Here is a 24,626-nt window from a genome sequence, read left to right on the forward strand (position 1 = left end):
GATCGTTACTTTATGTATGTATATAGTTATAATATTATTTACAAGGATGCATGTTATTTTTGCTTCAAGATAACCTTTGCAAATTTACGTGGAAATAAAAAACATTCTCGCAAATAAAAGAGATTTAAAGCTATGTTTGATGTTTCTATCCTGCGATATCTATACACCATTACAGAGCCACCACTGCCTCCAACCTTGCTAGACCCCATAGCAACGTCCTCAACCTCCGTGACCCTGAGGTGGGCACCGGTCACCCAGAACTGGTACACATCAGTGACCAACTACATCGCCTACTACAAACAGAGGTAATTCATTACTTTTACCTCTTTATTGCTGTGAGCATTGTAGATTATCTGTCTGAACTTTACATATTTTGATATATTGGAACTTTTTTCAAGAGATTATTTACCTGCTGAAAAAATAATTTAATACAATATACTTTACATTGTATATACCTTTTTTGCTCGCTTCATCTATTTCTATGTTATTAAATCTAAATATGTATATCGCTAGTTTTCAACAAGGTCAATATAGATAGATATATACAGACATAAGAATATTGTGAAATATTAAGGATGTGAAGATGTGTTTATTTAAGCTTATGACGAGAACACGGAGAGGTAATTAAAATGTATGGTTTGATGGATTCTGCTGTCATTTTATTTTTCTTTCAATTTCTAACTTTTGCTGTAAACTAACCCGTGTAGAATCTCTGGTTATCTCTTCAGATATTCTAACATCTTCTGCATTTCAGGGTGCTTGCTCTCTCTTCCTCTCTGCATCATTTTATATACATAATAGTGTGGTTGGTTTATTTTGAATAACATTTCATGTATTTGTAGTTAGACACATAATTATTGAGATTTTTAATACAATTGATCATATGATGTAAAGAAAAAAATTTTATGGGAAGTTTGTAAATTAATATAAAGAGAAAGTAAAAGTATATGTGTGCAAGTATTTTCAGTTAAAAACTGAGGCCAAGTGCAATATAGTACATTTCTTGCATATATAGTTGTATTAAATAAGAGATTATGCTGTCCCTTTGTATAATATCTTGTGAAAAGTGAACTATTTGCAGTTGACAATTGATTTAAAAATTAGCCATCAGATACAACTTATATATGTTATGTTCCAGTGGAGAGCAATAATATTAGATGTGGGTAAATTATATTACCCCAGATTGAAGGCATGGGGCATGCATATGAAATATCTTGACATTTATATACACATGTGTTTTACAGATATTTTGAGTCTAAGCTTGCAGAGTTTTAATGAATTCTTTTTTTTTTTGTAGACATGAGCTGATATACACTAAATATGACATCATAGCAGGACCCAGTGATGTTTCACATATTGTACAAGGTCTTGAGCCTGGGGTGGAGTACTTGTTTGTGGTAACAGCCACAAATCAGGCAGGAGAGGGAGAAACAAGTAACAGCAGATCAACAAAAACTTTTAATGCAGGTCTGTCAAATCAGTCTATATTTAGTCATTTAAAAGTAGTTACTGCCACATGTCGTGTAATATTCAATACAGTATGCATTATATTGATACATACTGTGGATATTAATGGACATTAGTTTCAGCTATGTTATTTGTGTAATTAATGACTTGCATGTTTTCATGTTGTGTATGTTTCGTGATAGATCCCTCTAGTCCTCGGAATGTCAGGCTGAGTGATGTCCAACCTAATTCCATCACTGTTAGCTGGGAAGTCCCTGAGAGAACCAATGGGATCATTCAAAAGTATCAAATCTGGTATCAGATCAGGCAATCAAATGAAGGTAAGCATATCAGATTAACCAATCAAATAAAAGTAAACATACATGTATTAGATCAGCCAATCAGATCAGGCAATCAAATGAAAGTTAGCATATCAGATCAACCAGTCATTTACTGTATTACAGCATTTTGTGTATTTTCAGTGTTCCCCATCCCTGTGTGTTGTCAATATTGCTCATCTTTATACATTTATAGTATTTTTCGTCCTTGTGCCTTTACAGAACCAGAGAAGATACTGTTGCGAGCTCCTATCACAACGTACACCGTGACCGGGCTTCTGCCTTACACTGAGTACCAGTTTAATGTCAGGGCTGCAACAGTGGAAAATGACAAGGACTTGTGGGGAAATTTCTCCGTCATGGCGGCCACCAGGACAAAGGCAGCAGGTAAAGGGGCGAGCTTTATCTGATCAGATCATAGATGTAGCAACAGGCCAGGGGTCTAAAGCCACCTTTTTGTGGTGTGCATATGGGATGAAGGTTCAGATACATTTTTTGTTAGCATACAGTAGTTGTGATTCATTATGATGATAATTAAGGGAGTCTTTCTTCTTAAGTACAGTAAAACACGGTGATAGGGAATCTCCAGGGCCAGTAAAAATCAGTTTGTTATAACCAAACTTTATTATATTCAATAAAATGTTCATTATTTTCCTCTCATAGGAGAATAAATACCACTTCGCAATAAGCATGAATTTGTTAAAAGCATGTTCGTTATAAACATATTTTTCTGTAGGCTAAGGGGCTCTTCCGCTTTGTTTTGCGATTGCTGTTTTATGGGTGTTTTTTTAGTTTCCAGTAAATATCAAAAAATTGATATGCAGTCATGCAATCTTCTACATGTATGTATGTTAAAGCTGCACTGTATATTTGGTTATTTCAGCTCCAAATGGGCCACCACTCTCAGTTGAGGCAAAACCTTTGTCGTCTTACAAAGTGGAAGTTTCTTGGCAGGCAAGCTTTTGTATTTATGTCGTACAGATATTTCTCTTGAGCCAAGGTTATTTACCAGCATGTAATTTATACTTGTTAAAATATCATACGCATTACTATTGTTTGTCATAGTTAATTATGAGGGGTTATATTTAGGCTCTAGCCAATGACCAACGTAATGGACCCTTGAACTTCTACCACATACATTACAAATCCGCGGCACCTACTGACATCTTTACGGGTGTGGTGTCGGTGAATTCCACAGAGGCCTCGGCAATGATGGAGAATCTTCACCCCTGGACAGAGTACACAGTGACCGTGGAGGCTGAGAACGTGGCAGGGAGGGGTCCCCCCAGTCCAGAGGTCTCGGTCAAGACCTTCGCTCTCGGTATGTGGAGTACATAGGAATGGCACTTCTGAGTTGTTTATATATTAAATTCAGTATCCAGTCTCAAAGTCAATTATGGAAACAAGTCATGAAATTGTGACCAAACATTATATCCATTCGCAATTTCCGTTCTTTGTCACCATTGCCAAACTTTTTTGGTTGTCAGAGAGTAAAATATTTAAAATGTTTAAATACCTTGTTTGAGTTTTTGTTAATTAGTATAGCAGATACATGTTTATTGACCAGACAAGATTTTTTTTAATCAGATACATTTTGAGTGAAATTAGCCATCTAAACAATGAAATATACTGTCACTTCCTGCCACTCTGAAGGAATGTTTGGTGGACAACACCATCAGATTGACTGTTTTCACAAACTCTGGATCATTGATTGTTAGCTCACCTTTTTATCTATTCTAATCAAAACTTTCCGTTGTCTATCAGCGTCGTCAGCATCATTGACATCGTAAACTTTTCACATTTTCAAATGTTCAATCTGCAGAACAACGAAACCAATTTCAACTAAACTTGGTGCAAATCATCCCTCGGTGAAAGAGTTTCAAGTTTGTTCATAACAGGATCAAATTTCCTCTTGCAAAGGGAGATAATTAGCAATTTTGTAAAAATAGGTTTGGGTCATTTAATTAACAATCTTTTAAAGAACCCCTGAGCCAAAAAATTTAAGTCAAAGCACTTAGATAGAGTGTAGATTCAAATGTTCAAATGGTGGCTCCTTGGATCAAGTTGGGGCCGCAATAGGGGGTATGAATATTGATAAAGTCTTGAACGTAGAAATATCTTTCTAACTCTGCCTGTTAAGGAATCACAATCAGCAAACATTCCCATGGGAAAATTTTTTGTGTTAAATCATTTAAGAAATAGATTAAAATGTCAAAAAGTTCACTGAGATAGGAACTTAATTGTTCACATGATCCAATCCAGTGAATTAATTCTCACTTTTAAACAGGATCTTAACCCCAGTCACATTAAATGTTAGATTCATATGGTAGTTTAAATTTCCGAGTAACAAAATCCAAGTCCTAACGTATCACTGATGTATTTGAATTTTCTAATATACAGGTAGAGAAATCATTCTGCTACAAACTTGTGAATTATGTGGATCATTGAACTATTTGTTTACTTTCGTTAGCAAACACGTTTCTTTCACTCAGTTGTAAGTGCTATTTAATCAACAGGAAAATATATATATTAAAGGTATCACTGTTTAGTTTTTGATTATTTTCTTCTTCAGCCCCCAGTGCTCCCCCCACAAACATCAAACTGACAGCCGTCTCCAACAGTGTGGTGAACGTCCAGTTTAAGGTACATGTATTGAGGGTTGAACAGTGTGGTGAACGTCCAGTTTAAGGTACATGTATTGAGGGTTGAACAGTGTGGTGAACGTCCAGTTTAAGGTACATGACAGTGTATTGAGGGTTGAACAGCGTGGTGAACGTCCAGTTTAAGGTACATGACAGTGTATTGAGGGTTGAACAGCGAGGTGAACATCCAGTTTAAGGTACTGAGGATTGAACTGCTTTGAAATGAATTCTCTGCATGTTTTATTCATGCAGGAGAAAATAGTAGCTACCTTCTCTATGTTATGCTATGAACACAGAATTAAGTAGTTTCATATTTTTACTTCTAAATTTTTTTTTTTTTTTTTTTTTTTTTTTTTTTTACAAATTACTTAATATTTGTCAGATTCTGTATGCACAAGCACTTGTCATATATGATTATATCAACTTGAAGATGTATTATTGTATTACGTCTCAATAGATAGATATATGTAACAAATCACTGAGCCGTGCATGTACTTACATAACGGTTAGCAGAATCAAAATGTGTATATGGGCTCCTTCAGGGCCCAAACTGTGGCCTTCCATTTCATAATTCCCCCCTCGAGGGATCACACGATTGTATGTTATTATATTCAGCAATATAATGTTTCTATGGTTATGGTTCTATATTCTGTAGATTCCTAAATATTCACGAGGAATTTATTATTACATAATTTTGCGAGAGGGATCACTCGCAAAATAAAATTACTCGCTTTTATTTTTCTATTGCTAAAATATGTGTAAAACTTTTAATTAACAGACCATGTGTGAATTCATGTTCACGCAATTTGACGTAAATGTATACGAGTAATTTCAGAATTAGGTACTCGTGTGAAATCAGGAATCTTCAGTACACTGTAGCTAGACGCTTATCAAAATCCTACCTGGAAACAGAAAAGACATCAAACACAAGATATTAATACAGTCATTAATAGTATGAAATATACTTGCAATTTAAAAAGTCTCTAGAACTCTCATTTGTTGTGTAACAAAACTATTATTGACTGGGTCTGAGGGCAACAACAATTATGCAAGTCGCATCCGGAACAAACTATTGCCCTCTGCTTTGTGGGCTCACATTATTACTGTTTACCTCAATCCCAGTCAACAATTGTTTATGGTGTTATGGCTTGTTGTTAGGTGCTTTTGATATTTGCTGAAACCTAACTATTCAGAAACGTTTGTTCCTGCATTAATTGAGAAGGAGATTCGTGTATAAGCCGTAGCTCCTATTCTTGCAGCCATAACTTTACATCTTCCCTTCTTGTAGTTACCCGACCCCTCTACATGGAACAGCGACCTCTCTGGAATTGTGGTGGAGGTTCAAAAAGATGGAGATCAAACTTCAAGGGAGGTTACTCTTCCCACCACACCAGGATCTTTGCCGTACAACATCAGGTAAAGATTTTAATATGAGACATTTGTAAGTGAATAAAAAATGGTGAGTGTTAGATGCATGCAGAGAGTTTTTCAGAGTATAACATAATGAGTAATGTTATTGGGGAAGTGTGGTAACAAATTTTAAAGACAAAGCAGGAAACACAGATGGGGGGGGGGGGGGGGGGGATTTAGAATCTTTTTTCTGATGCCTCTCAATCATTGGATATGTATGAGCTCTTGACTCACTGAATGAACTTTGCCATTTGGTTTCAGTAACCTTGAGTCTTGGACCCTGTACAATGTTAGAGTTGCCCTCTATACCTCTCTGGCGGTCAATGGAACAGGGCCGTGGAGTGAATGGCGGCTAGTTCAGACCAAACAATCAGGTGAGAAGTTTATCTTGCAATCATGCTGCAGCAAACATATTGAATAATCTGTATTCCCTATGTAAAGTTTTGTGAAGCATTTTTCATATATTTGCAAATCATTTTGCATTTTAGCGCCTGACAAGATCCGACAGTTTGGTTACCAAGGTACTCCTACCAGTGTCACGGTCTATTGGTCACCCCCTTTGAAACCTAATGGAGTAATTGAATCCTATGTAGTGAAGCATTACCCTTTACCAAGTGAACAGACAAACACACAGGGTGGTCTGTATGAACTGACAGAAGCTTACATGAACCCTGTGCCACATCCAGGGGTTTACAATGTGTGTGTTATTTTGGAAGACCTTAATACCTCATATTCCTTACTTTTGGATGATATCCTGCAGGATATTGTGAGAAACAGAGATTCTATTTCAGAGAGCAAATACTCAGAATTTGTTTTTAATGTTACAAGTCTTCATTTGTCTTCTAATAACGTAACAGAAGAACACTTTAACACAAGTCTGCACACAATTAGTATGGCATTTAGTCAGCTGGATGTGAATGAGTTGAACTGGATATTGACCTGGAGTAAGCCAGTTCTGGAACTTTGTGCTGATTTACTCTGGGTGAGGAATGGTAAGTCTACTCCATTTATACATAGAGAAACAAAGCACCTGTTCTTCTGTAAATCAGGGATTAAAAATGGATTTATTGATGTAAAGTAAAAAGAATTTATTGATGTTTTGAAATGTAGAGAATTTATTAAATGTAGTTTTTGTATTGCTAGTTTCATGCTACATGTACATTAATTTTTTTAATTTATTTTATTGGCAATTTGATACACATTGTGGTATTTTGTATTTGTTAATAGCCCTGATTTCTCAGGAAACCACAGCGACCCGAACAGTCCTGGAGAATCTGCAGCCCTCCACACAGTACATGGTGGGGGTGACAGGCGTGAACTCGGTGGGGGGAGGCACCATATCTGTACACACTGTCCAAACTGGTAAAAAAAATGTTTATTAGCAGTGGGAGTTATTTCCCTTGTGTTCTTAATCTGTTCGATTACATCAGTTGTTACCAAACATTACTTTTATCTGTTGTTTCAAGTGAATTTAACGTATTATCTTTAACAACTAAAAATCACAAGCTATATGCAACTTTTGGAGGACTGATATTCAGCAAAAAAACATTGAAAACTTGCAATGAACATAAGGGCCCTCTATATGCTGCACACTGGAGAGTGCAATTTCATGCTGCTTTTCAACAATTAGAGTGACCAACCCTTTTGTGTATAATACAATAAACTAAAATTTACAGTGTTATACACATTTTGTAATCAATTGAAGTTATTTAACCATTAATTAGACCAAAATAAAGTTATCAAATGCTTTATTTGAAAATCTTTGCTATTTTGATTTCTGCTCATCAGTTATTTTGAGTCTTTGAAGCTTTTCCCTGGGGCAAAATGTCACGACTAACCCTGGTTAAAAAAGTCAATATGTACACTTTTATGCAATACAAGTCATTGTAGCACCACCTCATTGTGCGTGGTGTTTAATTTTTATATTATGTATCTTAAGATCCTTCTCCCCCTCCACCACCGCCACCAGACACCACTGAGACAGTGACCACAGAGTCCAGCACCGTCCTTAGTAACTCCCAGCCACAGAGTCAGGAGGAGGACAAGCTGCCCGTCTACTTGGGTGGTGTGGCTGCGGGGGCGGTCCTAGTCATCTTGGTACTGGCCGTGGTTCTGTGTATTTGCATCAAGCACAGGCAGAGACAGAATTTGGCAGCCTATGGAAACTTTGGTAAAACAACAGTCTTTTTGGACTTGGTTTCTGATTATAAAGATGCAAAATTCATTTTAAAGTACTTTTTTACACCTGATTTTAGAAACAAGGTCATCTGAGGGGAAATTTGGGGACATGCCTAGAGATAGGTCAACAAGGTAAGAAGAGTCATTGATTTCTACTTTCAAAATTAGAGCAGTCTTGTGATGTTGCTTAGTGTGTTGTTGATACATAATTTATGTGTAAAGAATGGTTTGGTTGTTTTATTGCTTTGCAGTGTTAGAATTGAATGGTTGTTTTACAGTGTTAGGAATGGGATCGTTGTTTTATGTGGAATGATTTTACATGTGTAAGGGATTCGGTGTGGTTGTTTACAGTGTAAAGGATTCGGTGTGGTTGGTTTACAGTGTAAGGGATGGTGTGGTTGGTTTACAGTTTAATTGTTTTACAGTGTAAGGGATTTGATGGATGTTTTACAGTGTAAGGGATTTGGTGGTTGTTTTACAGTGTTAAGGGATTTGATGGTTGTTTTACAGTGTAAGGGATGGTGTGGTTGTTTTATAGTGTAAGGGATTTGGTGTGGTTGTTTTACAGTGTAAGGGATTTGATGGTAGTTTGACAGTGTAAAGGATTTGATGGTTGTTTTACAGTGTAAGGGATTTGATGTGGTTGTTTGACAGTGTAAGGGATTTGGTGTGGTTGTTTTACAGTGTAAGGGATTTGATGGATGTTTGACAGTGTTTGGGATTTGGTGGTTGTTTTACAGTGTAAGGGATTTGGTGTGGTTGTGTTACAGATTAAGGGATTTGGTGGTTATTTTACAGTGTAAGGGATTTGATGGTTGTTTTACAGTGTAAGGGATTTGATGGTTGTTTTAAAGTGTAAGGGATTTGATGGTTCATTTACAGTGTAAGGGATTTGATGGTTGTTTATAGTGTAAGGGATTTGATGGATGTTTTACAGTGTAAGGGATTTTGTGTCGTTGTTTTACAGCTTATCCACCAGAGATGAAGACAACAACAACCAAGACAACCAACGCTCCACCTCCAGAATCCACTTTCTCGGGGATGCCGTCAAATATGGCACCAGCTCCACTGTGTCAGAATCCCAGGTATACATAACACAATCACAGGTATATATAATACATTCCCATTGGGATCCGAGTTAGAATAGGTCCCCAACACCCCATTGCTTGTTGTAAGAGGCGACTAAATGGGAGCAGTCCTTTGGGTGAGACCACAAAAACCAAGTTCCTGTGTCACAGCAGGTGTGGCATGATAAAGATCCCTCCCTGCTCAAAGGCCATAAGCGCTGAGCATAGGCCTAAATTTTCCTGCCCTTCACCAGCAATGGTGACTTCTCCATATGAGTGAAAAATTCTAGAGTGGGTCGTTAAACAATATACATCCATCCACTTGCAGCCACTTCTATACAATTCATGATAAAAACTGTATGATGTCTTTTGAAATTGGAAATCATTGTTTTATATATACCTTTGAATAACACAGAATGTGGTTTGGTAAGTAAAACATGTCATCTATATATTATGTAGTTCAGTCACTGTACATCTTATGAAATTATAAAAGCCCGGTCATATACTGGAAAGAAATGTTTGTTACATGTTGCCAAACTAATGTGTGATACAGATACTTTTACCATTGTACAGGTGACTCTCGATGGCTCCAACTTCGATCTCTCGATATTCTCGATCTCTCGAAGTGAAATCATGGTCCTGATTTTTTTCTCTATATAACAAAGCAAATTTACTATCGATCTCTTGAACATTCGATTTCTCGAAGTTCTCAATCTGTGGAAGTGAAGTTGGGTCCCGTAAAAAACATTTCATTGTTTTTCACTCTCGATCTCTCAAAGTGGTGGTAGCGTATACCCACCATTACACAAGCGTGTAATAATTTCCGCTTGGGCCTTACCTGGATTTTGTTGAATGCCGGAGGTGTAATTAGGTGTATAGGGGTTTTGAGTCATGACGATTAAAATTATATATAATCCGACTATGAATGAAATCTAGAATTATTTTTGACGTGACAAGAGAGTAAGTTTTATACATAATTTAGTGATCTACAGACTGTTAAATTTCTCGAGTTTGTTCTTTGTGTAAAGTTACTCTAAAACATCGTTTTATTCATTTGTTAGAATTTTTTGTTTTGGGTAAAGCGACATAACATTGTGCTCTGTTTAGTTTGCGATAGTAAAGCGTCATCAGAACTTGGTTTTGTATGCCTAACTAAGTATGATTAAAGAACAAATATATACATAAACTTTGAAATGTTTTTATTAATGCAAAATAAGTATATTAAAGTATCTGACGAATATGAAGGAAAACATGTCAAAACGATATCATATGATCTTGTTAGTATACATTTCCGGTTACTGTAAAATCTTAAACATACCCGCGGACCTTCAATTTCCGAATTTCGATCTCTCAAACTTTCGATCTCTCGAAGTTTTATCAAGGTCCCTTGAACTTAAAGTTATCGAGAGTCACCTGTATTTATCAAATATAGCTGACTCAAGACCTAATGTACTAACTGGCATAATCATTTAACTCCACAATTTTCTATAATGAATATGCAGGGCATTCAAAATTTTAGCAAACAATTAATTAGTGCTCTTTCTTGTACACGAGAAGTGCTAAACCATAAATTCAACTAAGATAACCTGCTTTCTTTCACTTTCCGATACCTTTTCATTTTATTTTGTGAACAGGGCTATGGTCATCTGAAGGAGAGCCAATCAATGGCTGCCTCAGCCTCATTTCCTGCAATCAGGATCCACAAACCGGATCAAACTGATATCGGTATGTGTATATTGTGGAACCATTTAGATTCATGGGGCTCAGTTTGTGTGGATTGTTGAGATTTTACAGTTTGGGTGTAATTTCAAGAATATTGTTTCTGTATATAGAAATATTTTATAGACTGTATTTGAAATTAGTGGGATATTGAGCTGTCAGGAGATACAGTCATTTATTTAGTACATTTTGACAGATATTGGCTTCATTATGAATACAAGAACATGTACAAGTGTATATTGTCAAATTCATTTCATTAAATTAAAACTATTAAATTTTCATTAGAGTATTTTGAAATATCATTAGGAAGTGATTAATTATTTTCTGGACAATTACATAACAATAGTATGCTTTAATGCCATAGTATCAAAGATTGGCAGGCATACTATTTTGGTTCTGTCTGTCCATCTGTCCAAAATTTGAACCTTGCTCATAAAGTTTAATTTGTGAGTGATGGGAACCTCATATTTCATTTGTGCATTCCTTGTGTCTTTTTTTGGTGTCAAAGTTTTTTTTACTTTGTGACCTTACCTTGAAGTTTGACATACTATTACATGTACTTTTAAGAAAAGTTAACCTAGACTCCTGATCTCCTGAACCGTTTAATGTAGGACTTTCATATTTGTATATAGATTCCTGATGATGAAACTTTCCATTTCATACCATGATATTTTACCAGGTGACCTTGTATCATGGTTATGTTGTGACATTTGGGGCCACAATAAGGGTTAAAAAAATTTCATGGGAATAAAGGTTGAAAAAAATCTTTTAAAAATCACAACAGCAGAGCCAAGGTGATATCTCCTAAACTATTTAAGGTAGCGTTTTATTATTGTTATAGATTTCTTATGACAATGCCTTTCATTCGATACCATAATCCATGGAGTTTGACCCAAAACTTTATCCTTTCTCATAACTGATGAATTTTGAGGCTAAATATGTGCATTCCTTGTGACAAGACTTCTCTTTTGGTACCAAAGTTGTTGACCTTGGGACTTTGATCTTGAAGTTTGACCTACTTTTAAGAAACAATTAAAGGCAATATCTTCTGAACTATTTAAGGCAGGGATTCCATATTTTGTACATATATAATTCCTTATGACAAGATCTTTAATTTGTTTCTTTGTTGCTGCCCGGGGGCATAGTGTTTCACAAACACTTCCTGTTTGTTTATGATACATGTACCATATAAGCAAAATTTTTAGCAAGGATTTAATTTTGGCGATATTAGCAAGGGTGTCCAGATAGTTAACATTGGATATCGTTAATTTCACTTATACGGTATTATCGACTGCAACTGACAAAATTGTCTACTATTTGAACATTAAAATAAATGTTTATTCAGTATACACATACATACAAACATACATACATAAATACCAAGGATAACCCATGAAAGCTCGGAAGCTTATTTCCATTGGGGTCCTTTGATGCACGAATGTTAAATTGTTTGTGCTAGGGGGTCATTTATATGGGAGAAAACCGGAGTACCCGGAGGAAACCCACGTGTCTGAGCAGGTGACCGCCATACCCTCTCACATACAACCACTGCTGATCACGAGTATCGAACTCAAGTTGCAGCGGTGAGAAGCGAGAGCGCTACCCGGACACCCTTGTATATGTATATGATTTTGTAATTTACATTTGTACATTTCAATAAAACTTGATTACGGCTACCTCAACTTTTCCAGGTATAGAAAATCCCTCGTACAGAGCCGGGGGGTCTGACCCGGGGGATGAGTGGCGGCCAGACAGGGAATCTATCTGTGTCTCCATGGATCTGTCAGCGGAGGAAGTGTACTCCAGGGTAAGGGATCGAAGGTCGGAGATATAAAGTGCACGGTCATTTTATCTAAGTAAAATGTCCTACATGTATTGAACATTTAGTATACAGGTGCAAGGTGTTCTTACAATGAGAAATTTCATATACATGCACTCTAAATCACTTTTATTCGCGATAACTTAATTTCACGAAACAAGCCATTCCCAAGTTCTTTCGATAACAATCTCTTACACATATAAAACTTCAGCGAAAAATAATGATTCACTAACAGAGCTGCCAACCCTCATGATTTTGGCATAAGACTTACGATTTTAGGGCCGAAAATACGCCTTACAATTTCACTATATATCTTCCGATTTTCGCTTAGTTGACATTTCAAAAGGTTTAGAGCTGTCCGTCATTGGTTTTTACTTTTATAATAAACAAGCCATAGTCATTACGTTTGTTTGCATAGTCTATATATATATATATATATATATATATATATATATATATATATATATTTATATACATATATACAAAATCTCGATCATTTTAATGCTTTGAAATAAATACTATGGCAGCTGCTACGAAACGTAAGGCATGCATTGATGGAAATAACAACAATAATTCTCCAAAGAAGAAAACCGAATGAAGCCAGAAATTCAAAGAACAATATGCAAGTAAACATCTATTCGTTTCGAAGTCAGAAAGTGGGAGTTTGAATGCTAAGTGTACGATCTGTTTGACAAACTTCAACATTTCTCACGGCGGGGAAAATGACATAAAAGAATTTGCCAGAATAACTGACACAGTAACTGTAAAATTATGATTTGCACTAATGTAGCAAGATTTTGTACACAAGTCTTAGAAGGTAAAATCAATAAAAGATGTATAAAATTGACTTTCTGCAGTTGTAAAATCATTTAATGCTTGACAATTAGTATGTCTAAATTCATTAAATTTGGATTTGAAATATACCTAAAATTGTTCAGGTTACATATTTATTCATAAAAGTTCTCCAGCGGTTCTCCCCTGACCCCCGCCTTACTATTTCCCATTTCATACTGTTGGCAGCTCTGCACTAAAGCTATTTCTCGTGAATAAATGCATCGTTGTGGTAATGTGAAAATAAGATATTGCGAAATAAAAGTGATCGTCAGTACCCGTACCAGAAGTACATAATCATATAGGTGAATTTTATGTTGGTTTCTTATTCTAGGCATCCACATTGCAACGAAAAGGCCAAATGAAAACGGAGAATGCGGAGGCCATAGCTGTGATGCGAAACAGTACCCTGCTGCTGGGTATCGATGACACAGACTCTCTCATTCCTAACGATTCCGTTGTTGTTTATGCCGAGAGGACTGCACTCTGATCTTGCATTTATACTGGGTATTAAGTTCGTGATCTCTGTCCTTGTCGATAATGCTGTGATATCTATGCAAGATCGTATCAGCCAAACGCCAAGTAAAGGAACATTTGTATGCTGTGTACGTTTTTCTGACTCGGTAATGGTGTTTTAGAAATTTTATACAGAAAAAAAATGTCCCATGGTGTATATGTATGATGAAAATAACCTGGGTGAATCTTGATTCAGATCAGATCCTTTGATCTGCTGTGTAGCAGTCTATGTGAGCGGATCAAAGAATATGATTTGAATTTGACATTGGGTGGCGTCTTTATGTGTTACTTGGGGATAGATTATTCTGGATATTCAAAATGTTTATGTTTTTTTCTGATTAGTGTATAGAAGGTCCTTAAATGCAATATACAAAAGTATTAACACATTCCCACTGTTTTCTATACAGAGTGTTCTATATTTCAGCTTCACATTGTACACAGTACTGTATGTATTGTAGGGGTGTAACACGATATCAGCCGGTACATCACAATACACAAAAAAGTTGCATTGTGGTACAAAAATCGCATACATTTGTCCTTTGATGTGTCACATTTTCATCATTTGTTTTAATCATTTCCTATCGAATTTAGGGAAATACATGTTGTCCTAGATTTACATCAAGCTTCCAAGGTATGTGTAAAAAAGCATTCTAGAATACCCAGTCTTGTATGCAGTAGTTGTTGAAAAAGATGGCATTCAAATATGAGTACTTTTGAGAGCTAAATTTGAAATAGGGCTAAAAAAAATCCCAGAAGTACTCGGGAAATTGTATTGTTTATTATTGTGTTTGAGAGTTTATGAAATTTCCATACGTTATAAAACAATAATGTACATGTATCTCTTATCCTTAATACTCATTTTAGATAAGTGGTATGACTAGTCACTACCACATTTCAAAACAGAGTGGCAATGAATAAATTATTATTAAAGTGATATATTGCAATACTTATCTCAATACAATCCCATTGCATTGCAATATATCGCAATAAGCGTTGTCGGTATCATTACACCCCAAATATGTTACAGGACAATTATTGATAAGTGGTACTGGAAGATTGTAAGAGATGGGTGATTTGTAAGACTGAGGATGTGATGCACCCTTTAGATTTAAAGCTTACAAATACCAGTATTTTCTTCAAAGTACATATGTATACAGTGTCATGAAACATCTAATTTAATAGGTCATGGTGCAAATGCATGGTTGTTTGTATTTTATCAAACCAGTGTGAAATTCTCCATTGTTTCATGATTTTTCTAATAGGTTGTATTTTTTGGAAAATGAAAATTGGTTGGTTTGAATATAATGCTTTTCTTATATGAATTTTTTCTACATATAAATTTACAGACGGAGATTGCTTTGTACATTAACATTTACATTTCTTTGATGCGCTGTTGATACTATTTTCCATTTACCTCCATTACAAGTCAGGAGTCTCTTGACTCCCCCAGTCCTCGTTGAGAAAATGCTTACCTGCGCAATTAGTTTACAGAACTTGTAGGCCCTAAAATTTCCTGTTACAGTACAACACACTTATAACAAAGTCAGGCTTATTACAAAGTGACAAATATTCTTTTATGAGAGGAAAGTAAACAACATTTTATTGGATATAACAAAATTTGTTTTTTGCTGGCCCTGGAGGTTTGCTATAACCTTGTTGTACTGTAGTTTACAGAACTTGTAGGCCCTAAAATTTCCTGTTACAGTACAACACATGTATAACAAAGTCAGGCTTATTATGAAGTGACAAATATTCTATGAGAGGAAAGTAAACAACATTTTATTCAATGGATATAATGAAGTTTGGTTATAATGAACTGTTTTCGCTGGCCCTGGAGATTCGGTATAACTTGTTTGGTTATAATGAACTGTTTTTTGCTGGAGATTCAGTATAACTGTTGTTTGATTATAATGAACTGTTTTTGCTGGCCCTGGAGACTCAGTATAACCATGTTGTACTGTAGTAGTACTATTCACACATTGTATTGACTTACACACAGTGAGTGTGTGCACTTCTTATTTTGGAAACATACAAATATGCAAAAGATTTTTTTTCATTTTAAATGCAACAGATTTCACTTTTATCATCATTAGCATAAGAAATTTCATGAAATGGTGCATAATCCTAACTGCAGCAATCTTCATTCAGTATTTTTTAAGCTTTGTCGGAAAATTATTACAACACTTTCAATTCGGTGATAATCAAAATACGCAATGTTGATGATTGTGGTCAGAAATCAGCCTTGTTAAGCAGTTACAGGGGTTTATGAGGCACACTATACTCAATTATAGCATACTTGTACCCTTTACATATACATGTATACATTTTACATTACTGAAGGACATGTTTAGGATTTTTTGTTTTTATTACATTTTCAGTAGTGTAGAAATGTGCTTTTTTGAGTTACTGTAAGCCATTAACACACATGTAGAATGTTGTTTGTTTTAAGTTGCACCCGTTAACACTTGTGTGTAGAATATTTATTTTTAAGGCGGAAGTGTAGAATGTTTATTTTCTGAGCTATATTCATTGACAATTTTGAGTTACACCTGTTGTTGCACATGTAAAATAATAATTTCTAGAGTTAATCTCATTGCTATGTGTGTTGTATGTTCTTTTGTGAGTCTGAAAAGTTGTAGAATTATTTTTACTGGACCAGGTGTAGTTTCAAAGGAAGTTGTTCTTTTGCAAAGATTTTCTTTGAATTACGTAATTTTTAATTATTTCAATGCTGCATTCATTTCTGGAAATAAACATCGACTTTAAATTTATTTTATCATTGCTGTTATTTTGTCTTGTGTTATAGATTGGAAATTGTAGGGAATTTTAATAAAAGCTACAAAGCAACGACATTTACCCAAGCAACCTTGCTCTTACCGAGAGAATCTCATCTCCGATATCATTAAAATCGGTCACTGAAGTTTTCCTACACATCACTTTTTGAAAGTAAATGCAGTACATGTACATTCACTTCAGAATTGCAAAATGCAATTCATTAATGTCATTGTGTACCCTAATATAGAAACGGAGGGGGGGATGTCAGACGAGAATTGTTTCTGGGTCCCAAAGGCCAAAGAAGTTCAAGACGCAACCATCTGCTGGCAAGGTGATGGCCACAGTATTTTGTGACCCAAAAGGCATTATGAAGTTGGACTTTTTACCCAAGAGAAGTACAATAACTGGAGTGTACTATGCAAACTTGCTAGACCAGCTGAGAACCGCCATCCGTGAAAAATGCCAAGGTAAACTCTCTATAGGTGTTTTGCTGCAGCGGGACAATGCGAGAGTCCACACTTGCAATGGATGCTGTAGAGCGAAACTGGTATGAATTAATACCACATCCTGCCTATTTGCCTGACCTAGCTCCTTGCGACTTCTTCCTTTTCCCAAACTTGAAAAAGAATATCCGTAGATATCCTTTCCGGTCTGACAAAGAAGTCGTGACGGCAGTTGAGGAGTAGGCCAATGGAAAGGACCCCAACTTTTTCAGTTCTGCAGGGCTGATGGCACTTGAACACCATTGTTCTAAGTGCATCACATTAGAGGGCAATTACATCAAAAAAGAAGAGGTGGATCTCAACCGGAAATAAGTTAGGCTGGTTACTTATTGACTCGCCCTCGTACTTGTTGCTCTTTAAAAAGTATTATAATATTTTGATCCTCTACAAAATTACGACAACTGTTTATGCATTTGAGGAATTTTTCAGGAAAGATTCTGCTTTTCTGGTCAAGTGGTTCTTGATGAAAAGATTAATCAAACACCCTCTCCCCTCATCCCATTTCCACATGGATAGTGAACACGCTTGAACCCCCTTCACCACAGGAGAGTTTGGTTGAAAATGGACGTGTGGTTCTGGAGAAGTTGAAAATAGGAAAAGTTAAACGATGGATAATGAATAGATGATGAACAACATTTGGTCAGATATGCTCTCTTCAACTTTCAGCGCAGATAAGCCATAAAGACAATTACACATTTTTTCTTGTAATTTATTTTTTCTCCTGTACTAATATCACATATATGTATACCATAAAATATCATAATTATCAGCAACATCAAAACTTAGTATTAAATACTAGTTTAATTACTTTAGATACCAAAGATGTAAATCACAGAGTGGATTGTAAATACATGTACATCTGAAGATCTTGTTCCTCTGTATCCTGTTTAAGATACATTGTGTGGTATGCCAGTGTCAGAAATAAAAAACCCAGGTGCTCACAATATACACTACGGTTTATTCCTAGCTATTGGCTTTGGTCAGTAATTCTCTGGAGATGATCATCCGTTGGATCTGGGCCGTGCCTTCATAGATCTGTACAAAGATTAAATCAGAGGAAATTAATCTCGATTCCAGCACCGATATTTTGCATTTAATTAAAATCATTTTAATGAGTACATCTATCCATATCTCCTACGCTTGCCTGTAAAATTGAAAGTTTCTCATTGACACTTAAAATACCAGCATCTTTGTGAGTACCTACCCCTGACCACCACCACCATGTAGATCTTAAGCATTTCAATGAATGGAGAAAATAAATATATAATAGTATAGTCTGTTATGATAATCCAAGAAATTAACTTGCCTATCAGAGATTGCTTTCAAATCAATACAATTTACTTTTATATGATTATTAGTCCCCTACTGGTTGATAAAATTTGCTGTGTAGTTTAATGGAGAAGCTTAGATCATTTGGACTTTCATCATCCTGGACCCACTTCTCCAGACTTATTACCCTTTAAATGCATTCAAATATTTTCCCCAGACATTTTATACAATTTGTTTAGAATTACTGATATAAAACTTACTGTTCAATTTTGCAACTTTAGATCAAATTAAACTTAACTGTGATCATTGACTGGCTTTAGGTCCTTTATATGAAATCTGCTCTCTATATCTGAAGGCCAGCTTGGGGGACACGTGTTGCTTTAGCAATACTCTCAATTTGATTGTTCCAATAGTGTTAACATATGCATGTTTGACTATGTATTGTGTCATGTAAAACACATGCATTATAGCATATCAAAATTAATGGAGTGAATTTCATCAATAATTCATTGGCCATGTTCTCTGTTTAAAATGAGTGTAAACAACCTCCTCTCTTTTTCTAAATATGTAAACCTTTATTAACTTTTATGAGAACTAGTAGAAAATAAAGAGATGTGCATATACAGCAAAATGTTGTGTTAGAAAGCAGGTACATAATGCTGTATATTTGAAAATGAACACACTAGTTTTTAGATAAGACACTAAAGACAAGATCAAAGCTTGGGTACATTGTAACATACTGTAAACATACATTTTTACACATGGTAATTATTTCCGCTAAATAAAATTCGTGCAATTTTTCACCAGCAGGCTTATAATAGAATAATATATAATAAAATTTATATAGCGCCTTACATAAAACAAATTACTCTAAGAGTTACTGTACTACTTGCTAAAGTTCATGACCTCGATTGAATGTGAAGGTCAGGAGAGGTGATACATACTAGAAAACTAAAACCTGATACTAGATTAGGAATAAACACAACAAACAACATTAACATTTATCAAAACAACACAACTTGCCTGATAAATTTTTGCATCTCTCATCAATTTTTCTACGGGATACTCTGAATTGAAGCCATTTCCTCCGAATACCTACAACATCCATTTAATTCTTATAAACTAGAAAGTATTTACAAATCAAAATGAGAACATGAAATATAACACACGAAAATAGACACATAAAATACAGTTAAGGACGTACATATTTCTCAGTTATACAGTATATAATTTTTTGTGACATTTCATGCACAATTCGACTTGCATTCTATCTCATTTATAAAAAAATAAAAAATTTGGGAATATTGCCATTTCTGTTTTAGAGTTAGCATATTTTGATAGTTCCTGGTTGTTGCAAGTAAAAATGTAAAGTCAGCTCTGATGTATTACAGTAAGTTGTATAAATGTAGCAAAGAAGGAGAGAAAAATCTTGGAACAATCCGGTATCGAACCTAGGACCCTTGCATTACTAATTGGATAATCTAACCACTGAGCTACCCAGCCCGATCTACACAAAGTATGGTAATATTAATACAATATAAAATCTATAATATACAAAATAAAATATTTTGGAAATCATAAAAGAACTCTTCATATCAAGATGAAAAAAATAATTTTGATGAAAATGTATTTACAAGTATTTGATTGTCACAGTGCTGATTGTATTCTAATATAAATACTGACTGTATTACAAGTACATGATTATGTTACAAGTACTGGCACTGGGGCCATACAACCTTTGATTGGATTCTTACTCTAATTATTGGAACATATAGATAGTGAAAAAGTGAGGCTTACATGTGGATTAAAGAGTGAACTCATCAGAGTTTTCTGGCCCTGGATTCTGTTCAACGTATTTCTGATTGTATTATAAGTACTTAATTGCATTACAAGTACTTAACTACATAACAAGTACTTAACTACATTACAAGTGCTTAACTGTATAAAAAGTACTTAACTGTATGACAAGTACTTGATTGTATGACAAGTACTTATTTATATTACAGTACTTAATTGCATTATAGTACTTAATTGTATTACTGTATTTGCTTACCTGTACAGCATCTGTGGCACATTTGTTAGCGACATCCCCAGCCAAGGCCTTGGCAATGGAGGCAAAATAAGTGTTTCTCCTTCCCTGGTCAATTTCCCAGGCTGCCCTCTGCATGGCCAGTCTGGCGGTCTCCACACCGATCGCCATGTCAGCCAGGATAAAGGCCACGGCTTGGTGCTACCAATGTCAAACAAGCTGATATTTACAGGTACTGAATTTCTTAGTTATCTAGTAAAGTACACAGATAAAAATAATTTTTCTTATAAACCACCAAAAACTGGTATTAAATGAACAGCAGTTTGAAAATATAGGACAATTCTTAGGACTGCCGAACACTGAGTGGTAAGAAATGAAATATACAGCAATCGTGATTTTCATCCATTACAGTCAAAACATTTGACGTAACAATGCAGTGGGCAGATGCTAACTCATGTGGATCCAAGTGTTTTTAAAAAAAATTCTTTCAATATTTTATACCGGACACTGAATTTTTAATCAATTTACATTTGTATAACCTAACAATATGGAACTGTCAAATTTTCAGGACCCTCTCTTTTTCGGGACGACAGAATATTTACAGAGAAACAAAAGTCAAATTATGCTTTACTGTGGACGAATGAATGTGCAAATTATTTGCCACTTTGAGTAATCCTTCTCTTGGAATTGAACCTGTATTAGTGTTTACTCCAATCTCTTTAGGCTCTGTTATAATTAATATGATGATTTAAAGTCATCAGATAAAGATTATCCTTTGAAAGAATTTCTCCCAAAACATAGACTGTCTCATATTTTTGTTAGAATGGGTAGATACTAACTTGTTTGTACAATTGTTTAAAATTATAATGTTTATATGTGTAAAATTATGAAAGTCAACCTAGAAATTGAAATTTCAATCCTGCATGTACAGTGTATTCAAGGGGGTTCCCACTGAAAAAATGTCCCCATTCGTGCGACAATAGATCTCCACCTTCCGCGGTGGTGTTAGCACATTGCATCGTGACGACAAATGTTTTGACTGTAAAGTATGTAAACCACGAAGGCTGTGTATTTCATCTCTTACCACTTAATGTTCGGTCGTCTTATTACAAGGGAAATCTCTTGCCACTTAATGTTCGGTCGTCTTATTACAAGGGAAAACTCTTGCCACTTAATGTTCGGTCGTTCTTATTACAAAGGAAATCTCTTGCCACTTAATGTTCGGTCGTTCTTATTACAAGGGAAATCTCTTACCACTGAATGTTTGGCGGTCTTGTTACAAATGTACAAGGGAAAAATCATCAGATACATGTGTTGTAAGGAGATTTGTCCTGTACACATGCTAAAATCAAATATGTAGGAATACTGACCTCGCAGATGAGTTTTCCCATGGTCTTCCTTTCCATGGAGTACTTTGTGGCCTCCTCCAGAGCTCTCTGTGCCAGACCTACAGCCCCTGCTGCCACCTAAACAATGGGAAAACAAAAAATCTCCATTACACATACAGTAACAATGAGCAAACTAAAACTTCACACATCAAGTAATAAACAATGGGAAAACAAAAAATCTCCATCACACGTCTAGTAACAATGAGCAAACTAAAACTTCACACATCAAGTAATAAACAATGGGAAAACAAAAAATCTCCATCACACGTCTAGTAACAATGAGCAAACTAAAACTTCACACATCAAGTAATAAACAATGGGAAAACCAAAAAATCTCCATCACACGTCTAGTAACAATGAGCAAACTAAAACTTCACACATCAAGTAATAAACAATGCGAAAACAAAAAATCTCCATCACACGTCTAGTAACAATGAGCAAACTAAAACTTCACACATCAAGTAATAGACAATGGGAAAACCAAAAACTCTCCATCACACGTCTAGTAATAAACAATGAGAAAACCAAAAAATCTCCATCACACGTCTAGTAATAAACAATGGGAAAACAAATAATCTCCATCACACGTCTAGTAACAATGAGCAAACTAAAACTTCACACATCAAGTAATAAACAATGAGAAAACCAAAAAATCTCCATCACACGTCTAGTAATAAACAATGGGAAAACAAAAAATCTCCATCACACGTCTAGTAACAATGAGCAAACTAAAACTTCACACATCAAGTAATAAACAATGGGAAAACCAAAAAATCTCCATTACACGTCTAGTAACAATGAGCAAACTAAAACTTCACACATCAAGTAATAAACAATGGGAAAACAAAAAATCTCCATCACACGTCTAGTAACAATGAGCAAACTAAAACTTCACACATCAAGTAATAGACAATGGGAAAACCAAAAACTCTCCATCACACGTCTAGTAATAAACAATGAGAAAACCAAAAAATCTCCATCACACGTCTAGTAACAATGAGCAAACTAAAACTTCACACATCTAGTAATAAACAATGGGAAAACAAAAAATCTCCATCACACGTCTAGTAACAATGAGCAAACTAAAACTTCACACATCAAGTAATAAACAATGAGAAAACCAAAATATCTCCATCACACGTCTAGTAACAATGAGCAAACTAAAACTTCACACATCAAGTAATAAACAATGGGAAAACCAAAAAATCTCCATCACACGTCTAGTAATAAACAATGGGAAAACAAAAAATCTCCATCACACGTCTAGTAATAAACAATGAGAAAACCAAAAAATCTCCATCACACGTCTAGTAATAAACAATGAGAAAACCAAAAAATCTCCATCACACGTCTAGTAATAAACAATGGGAAAACAAAAAATCTCCATCACACGTCTAGTAACAATGAGCAAACTAAAACTTCACACATCAAGTAATAAACAATGAGAAAACCAAAATATCTCCATCACACGTCTAGTAACAATGGGCAAACTAAAACTTCACACATCAAGTAATAAACAATGGGAAAACAAAAAATCTCCATCACATGTCTAGTAACAATGAGCAAACTAAAACTTCACACATCAAGTAATAAACAATGAGCAAACTAAAACTTCACACATCAAGTAATAAACAATGAGAAAACCAAAAAATCTCCATCACACGTCTAGTAATAAACAATGGGAAAACAAAAAATCTCCATCACACGTCTAGTAACAATGAGCAAACTAAAACTTCACACATCAAGTAATAAACAATGAGAAAACCAAAAAATCTCCATCACACGTCTAGTAACAATGGGCAAACTAAAACTTCACACATCAAGTAATAAACAATGGGAAAACCAAAAAATCTCCATCACACGTCTAGTAATAAACAATGGGAAAACCAAAAAATCTCCATCACACGTCTAGTAACAATGAGCAAACTAAAACTTCACACATCAAGTAATAGACAATGAGAAAACCAAAAAATCTCCATCACACGTCTAGTAATAAACAATGGGAAAACCAAAAAATCTCCATCACACGTCTAGTAATAAACAATGGGAAAACCAAAAAATCTCCATCACACGTCTAGTAATAAACAATGGGAAAACAAAAAATCTCCATCACACGTCTAGTAACAATGAGCAAACTAAAACTTCACACATCAAGTAATAAACAATGAGAAAACCAAAAAATCTCCATCACACGTCTAGTAACAATGGGCAAACTAAAACTTCTCACATCAAGTAATAAACAATGGGAAAACCAAAAAATCTCCATCACACGTCTAGTAATAAACAATGGGAAAACCAAAAAATCTCCATCACACGTCTAGTAATAAACAATGGGAAAAGTAACAAAAAATCTCCATCACACATACAGTAACAATGAGCAAACTAAAACTTCCCCATCACAAGTTCAGAGACCATCAAGAAAATACATATCTTTTCCAGTTTTTCGAGGTATTAAAAAAGACGCACATAATTATGGTACATTATATGAATAACATGTGCACTTATATTTCCTTAATTCGTTTTTAGCTATAATTCTATACTTTCCTTTACAAAGCACATGTACATACATATTAAGCTGTTTAACAAACTCCAGCCATACACATGTACATGTACATACATAAGCTGTTTTACAAACTCCAGCCATACCCATGTACACACATAAGCTGTTTACAAACTCCAGCCATACACATGTACAC

At 35.1% G+C, this 24,626-nt stretch overlaps 2 protein-coding genes across 3 annotated transcripts in view; one reads left to right on the forward strand and one right to left on the reverse strand.

Moving 5' to 3' along the window:
* LOC125681330 (cell adhesion molecule DSCAML1-like) overlaps positions 1–16,737 on the forward strand; it is a 37,994-nt gene extending 21,257 nt beyond the window's left edge. For both annotated transcript variants that reach the window (XM_048921365.2, XM_056157528.1), the window contains 17 exons: positions 176–305; positions 1,298–1,467; positions 1,650–1,787; positions 2,007–2,171; positions 2,668–2,738; positions 2,874–3,105; positions 4,357–4,427; positions 5,715–5,842; positions 6,098–6,210; positions 6,325–6,828; positions 7,064–7,198; positions 7,776–8,006; positions 8,092–8,146; positions 8,982–9,099; positions 10,716–10,806; positions 12,492–12,607; positions 13,785–16,737. In XM_048921365.2, coding sequence (XP_048777322.2) covers positions 176–305; positions 1,298–1,467; positions 1,650–1,787; positions 2,007–2,171; positions 2,668–2,738; positions 2,874–3,105; positions 4,357–4,427; positions 5,715–5,842; positions 6,098–6,210; positions 6,325–6,828; positions 7,064–7,198; positions 7,776–8,006; positions 8,092–8,146; positions 8,982–9,099; positions 10,716–10,806; positions 12,492–12,607; positions 13,785–13,940 — 2,624 coding nt within the window. In that variant the 3' untranslated portion in view covers positions 13,941–16,737. The remainder of the gene's footprint in view (positions 1–175; positions 306–1,297; positions 1,468–1,649; positions 1,788–2,006; positions 2,172–2,667; positions 2,739–2,873; positions 3,106–4,356; positions 4,428–5,714; positions 5,843–6,097; positions 6,211–6,324; positions 6,829–7,063; positions 7,199–7,775; positions 8,007–8,091; positions 8,147–8,981; positions 9,100–10,715; positions 10,807–12,491; positions 12,608–13,784) is intronic.
* Positions 16,738–18,026: 1,289 nt separating this feature from the next.
* Positions 18,027–24,626, reverse strand: part of LOC125681337 (medium-chain specific acyl-CoA dehydrogenase, mitochondrial-like) — a 31,642-nt gene continuing 25,042 nt past the window's right edge. The window contains exons 9-12 of the mRNA XM_048921372.2: positions 21,913–22,008; positions 20,567–20,743; positions 19,537–19,608; positions 18,027–18,279 (exon numbers count right to left, since the gene is read on the reverse strand). Of these exons, the coding sequence (XP_048777329.1) occupies positions 18,208–18,279; positions 19,537–19,608; positions 20,567–20,743; positions 21,913–22,008 (417 nt within the window). The 3' untranslated portion in view covers positions 18,027–18,207. The remainder of the gene's footprint in view (positions 18,280–19,536; positions 19,609–20,566; positions 20,744–21,912; positions 22,009–24,626) is intronic.

Source organism: Ostrea edulis, chromosome 2 (genome assembly GCF_947568905.1).
Source record: "Ostrea edulis chromosome 2, xbOstEdul1.1, whole genome shotgun sequence".
Classification (NCBI taxonomy): Eukaryota; Metazoa; Mollusca; class Bivalvia; order Ostreida; family Ostreidae; genus Ostrea; species Ostrea edulis.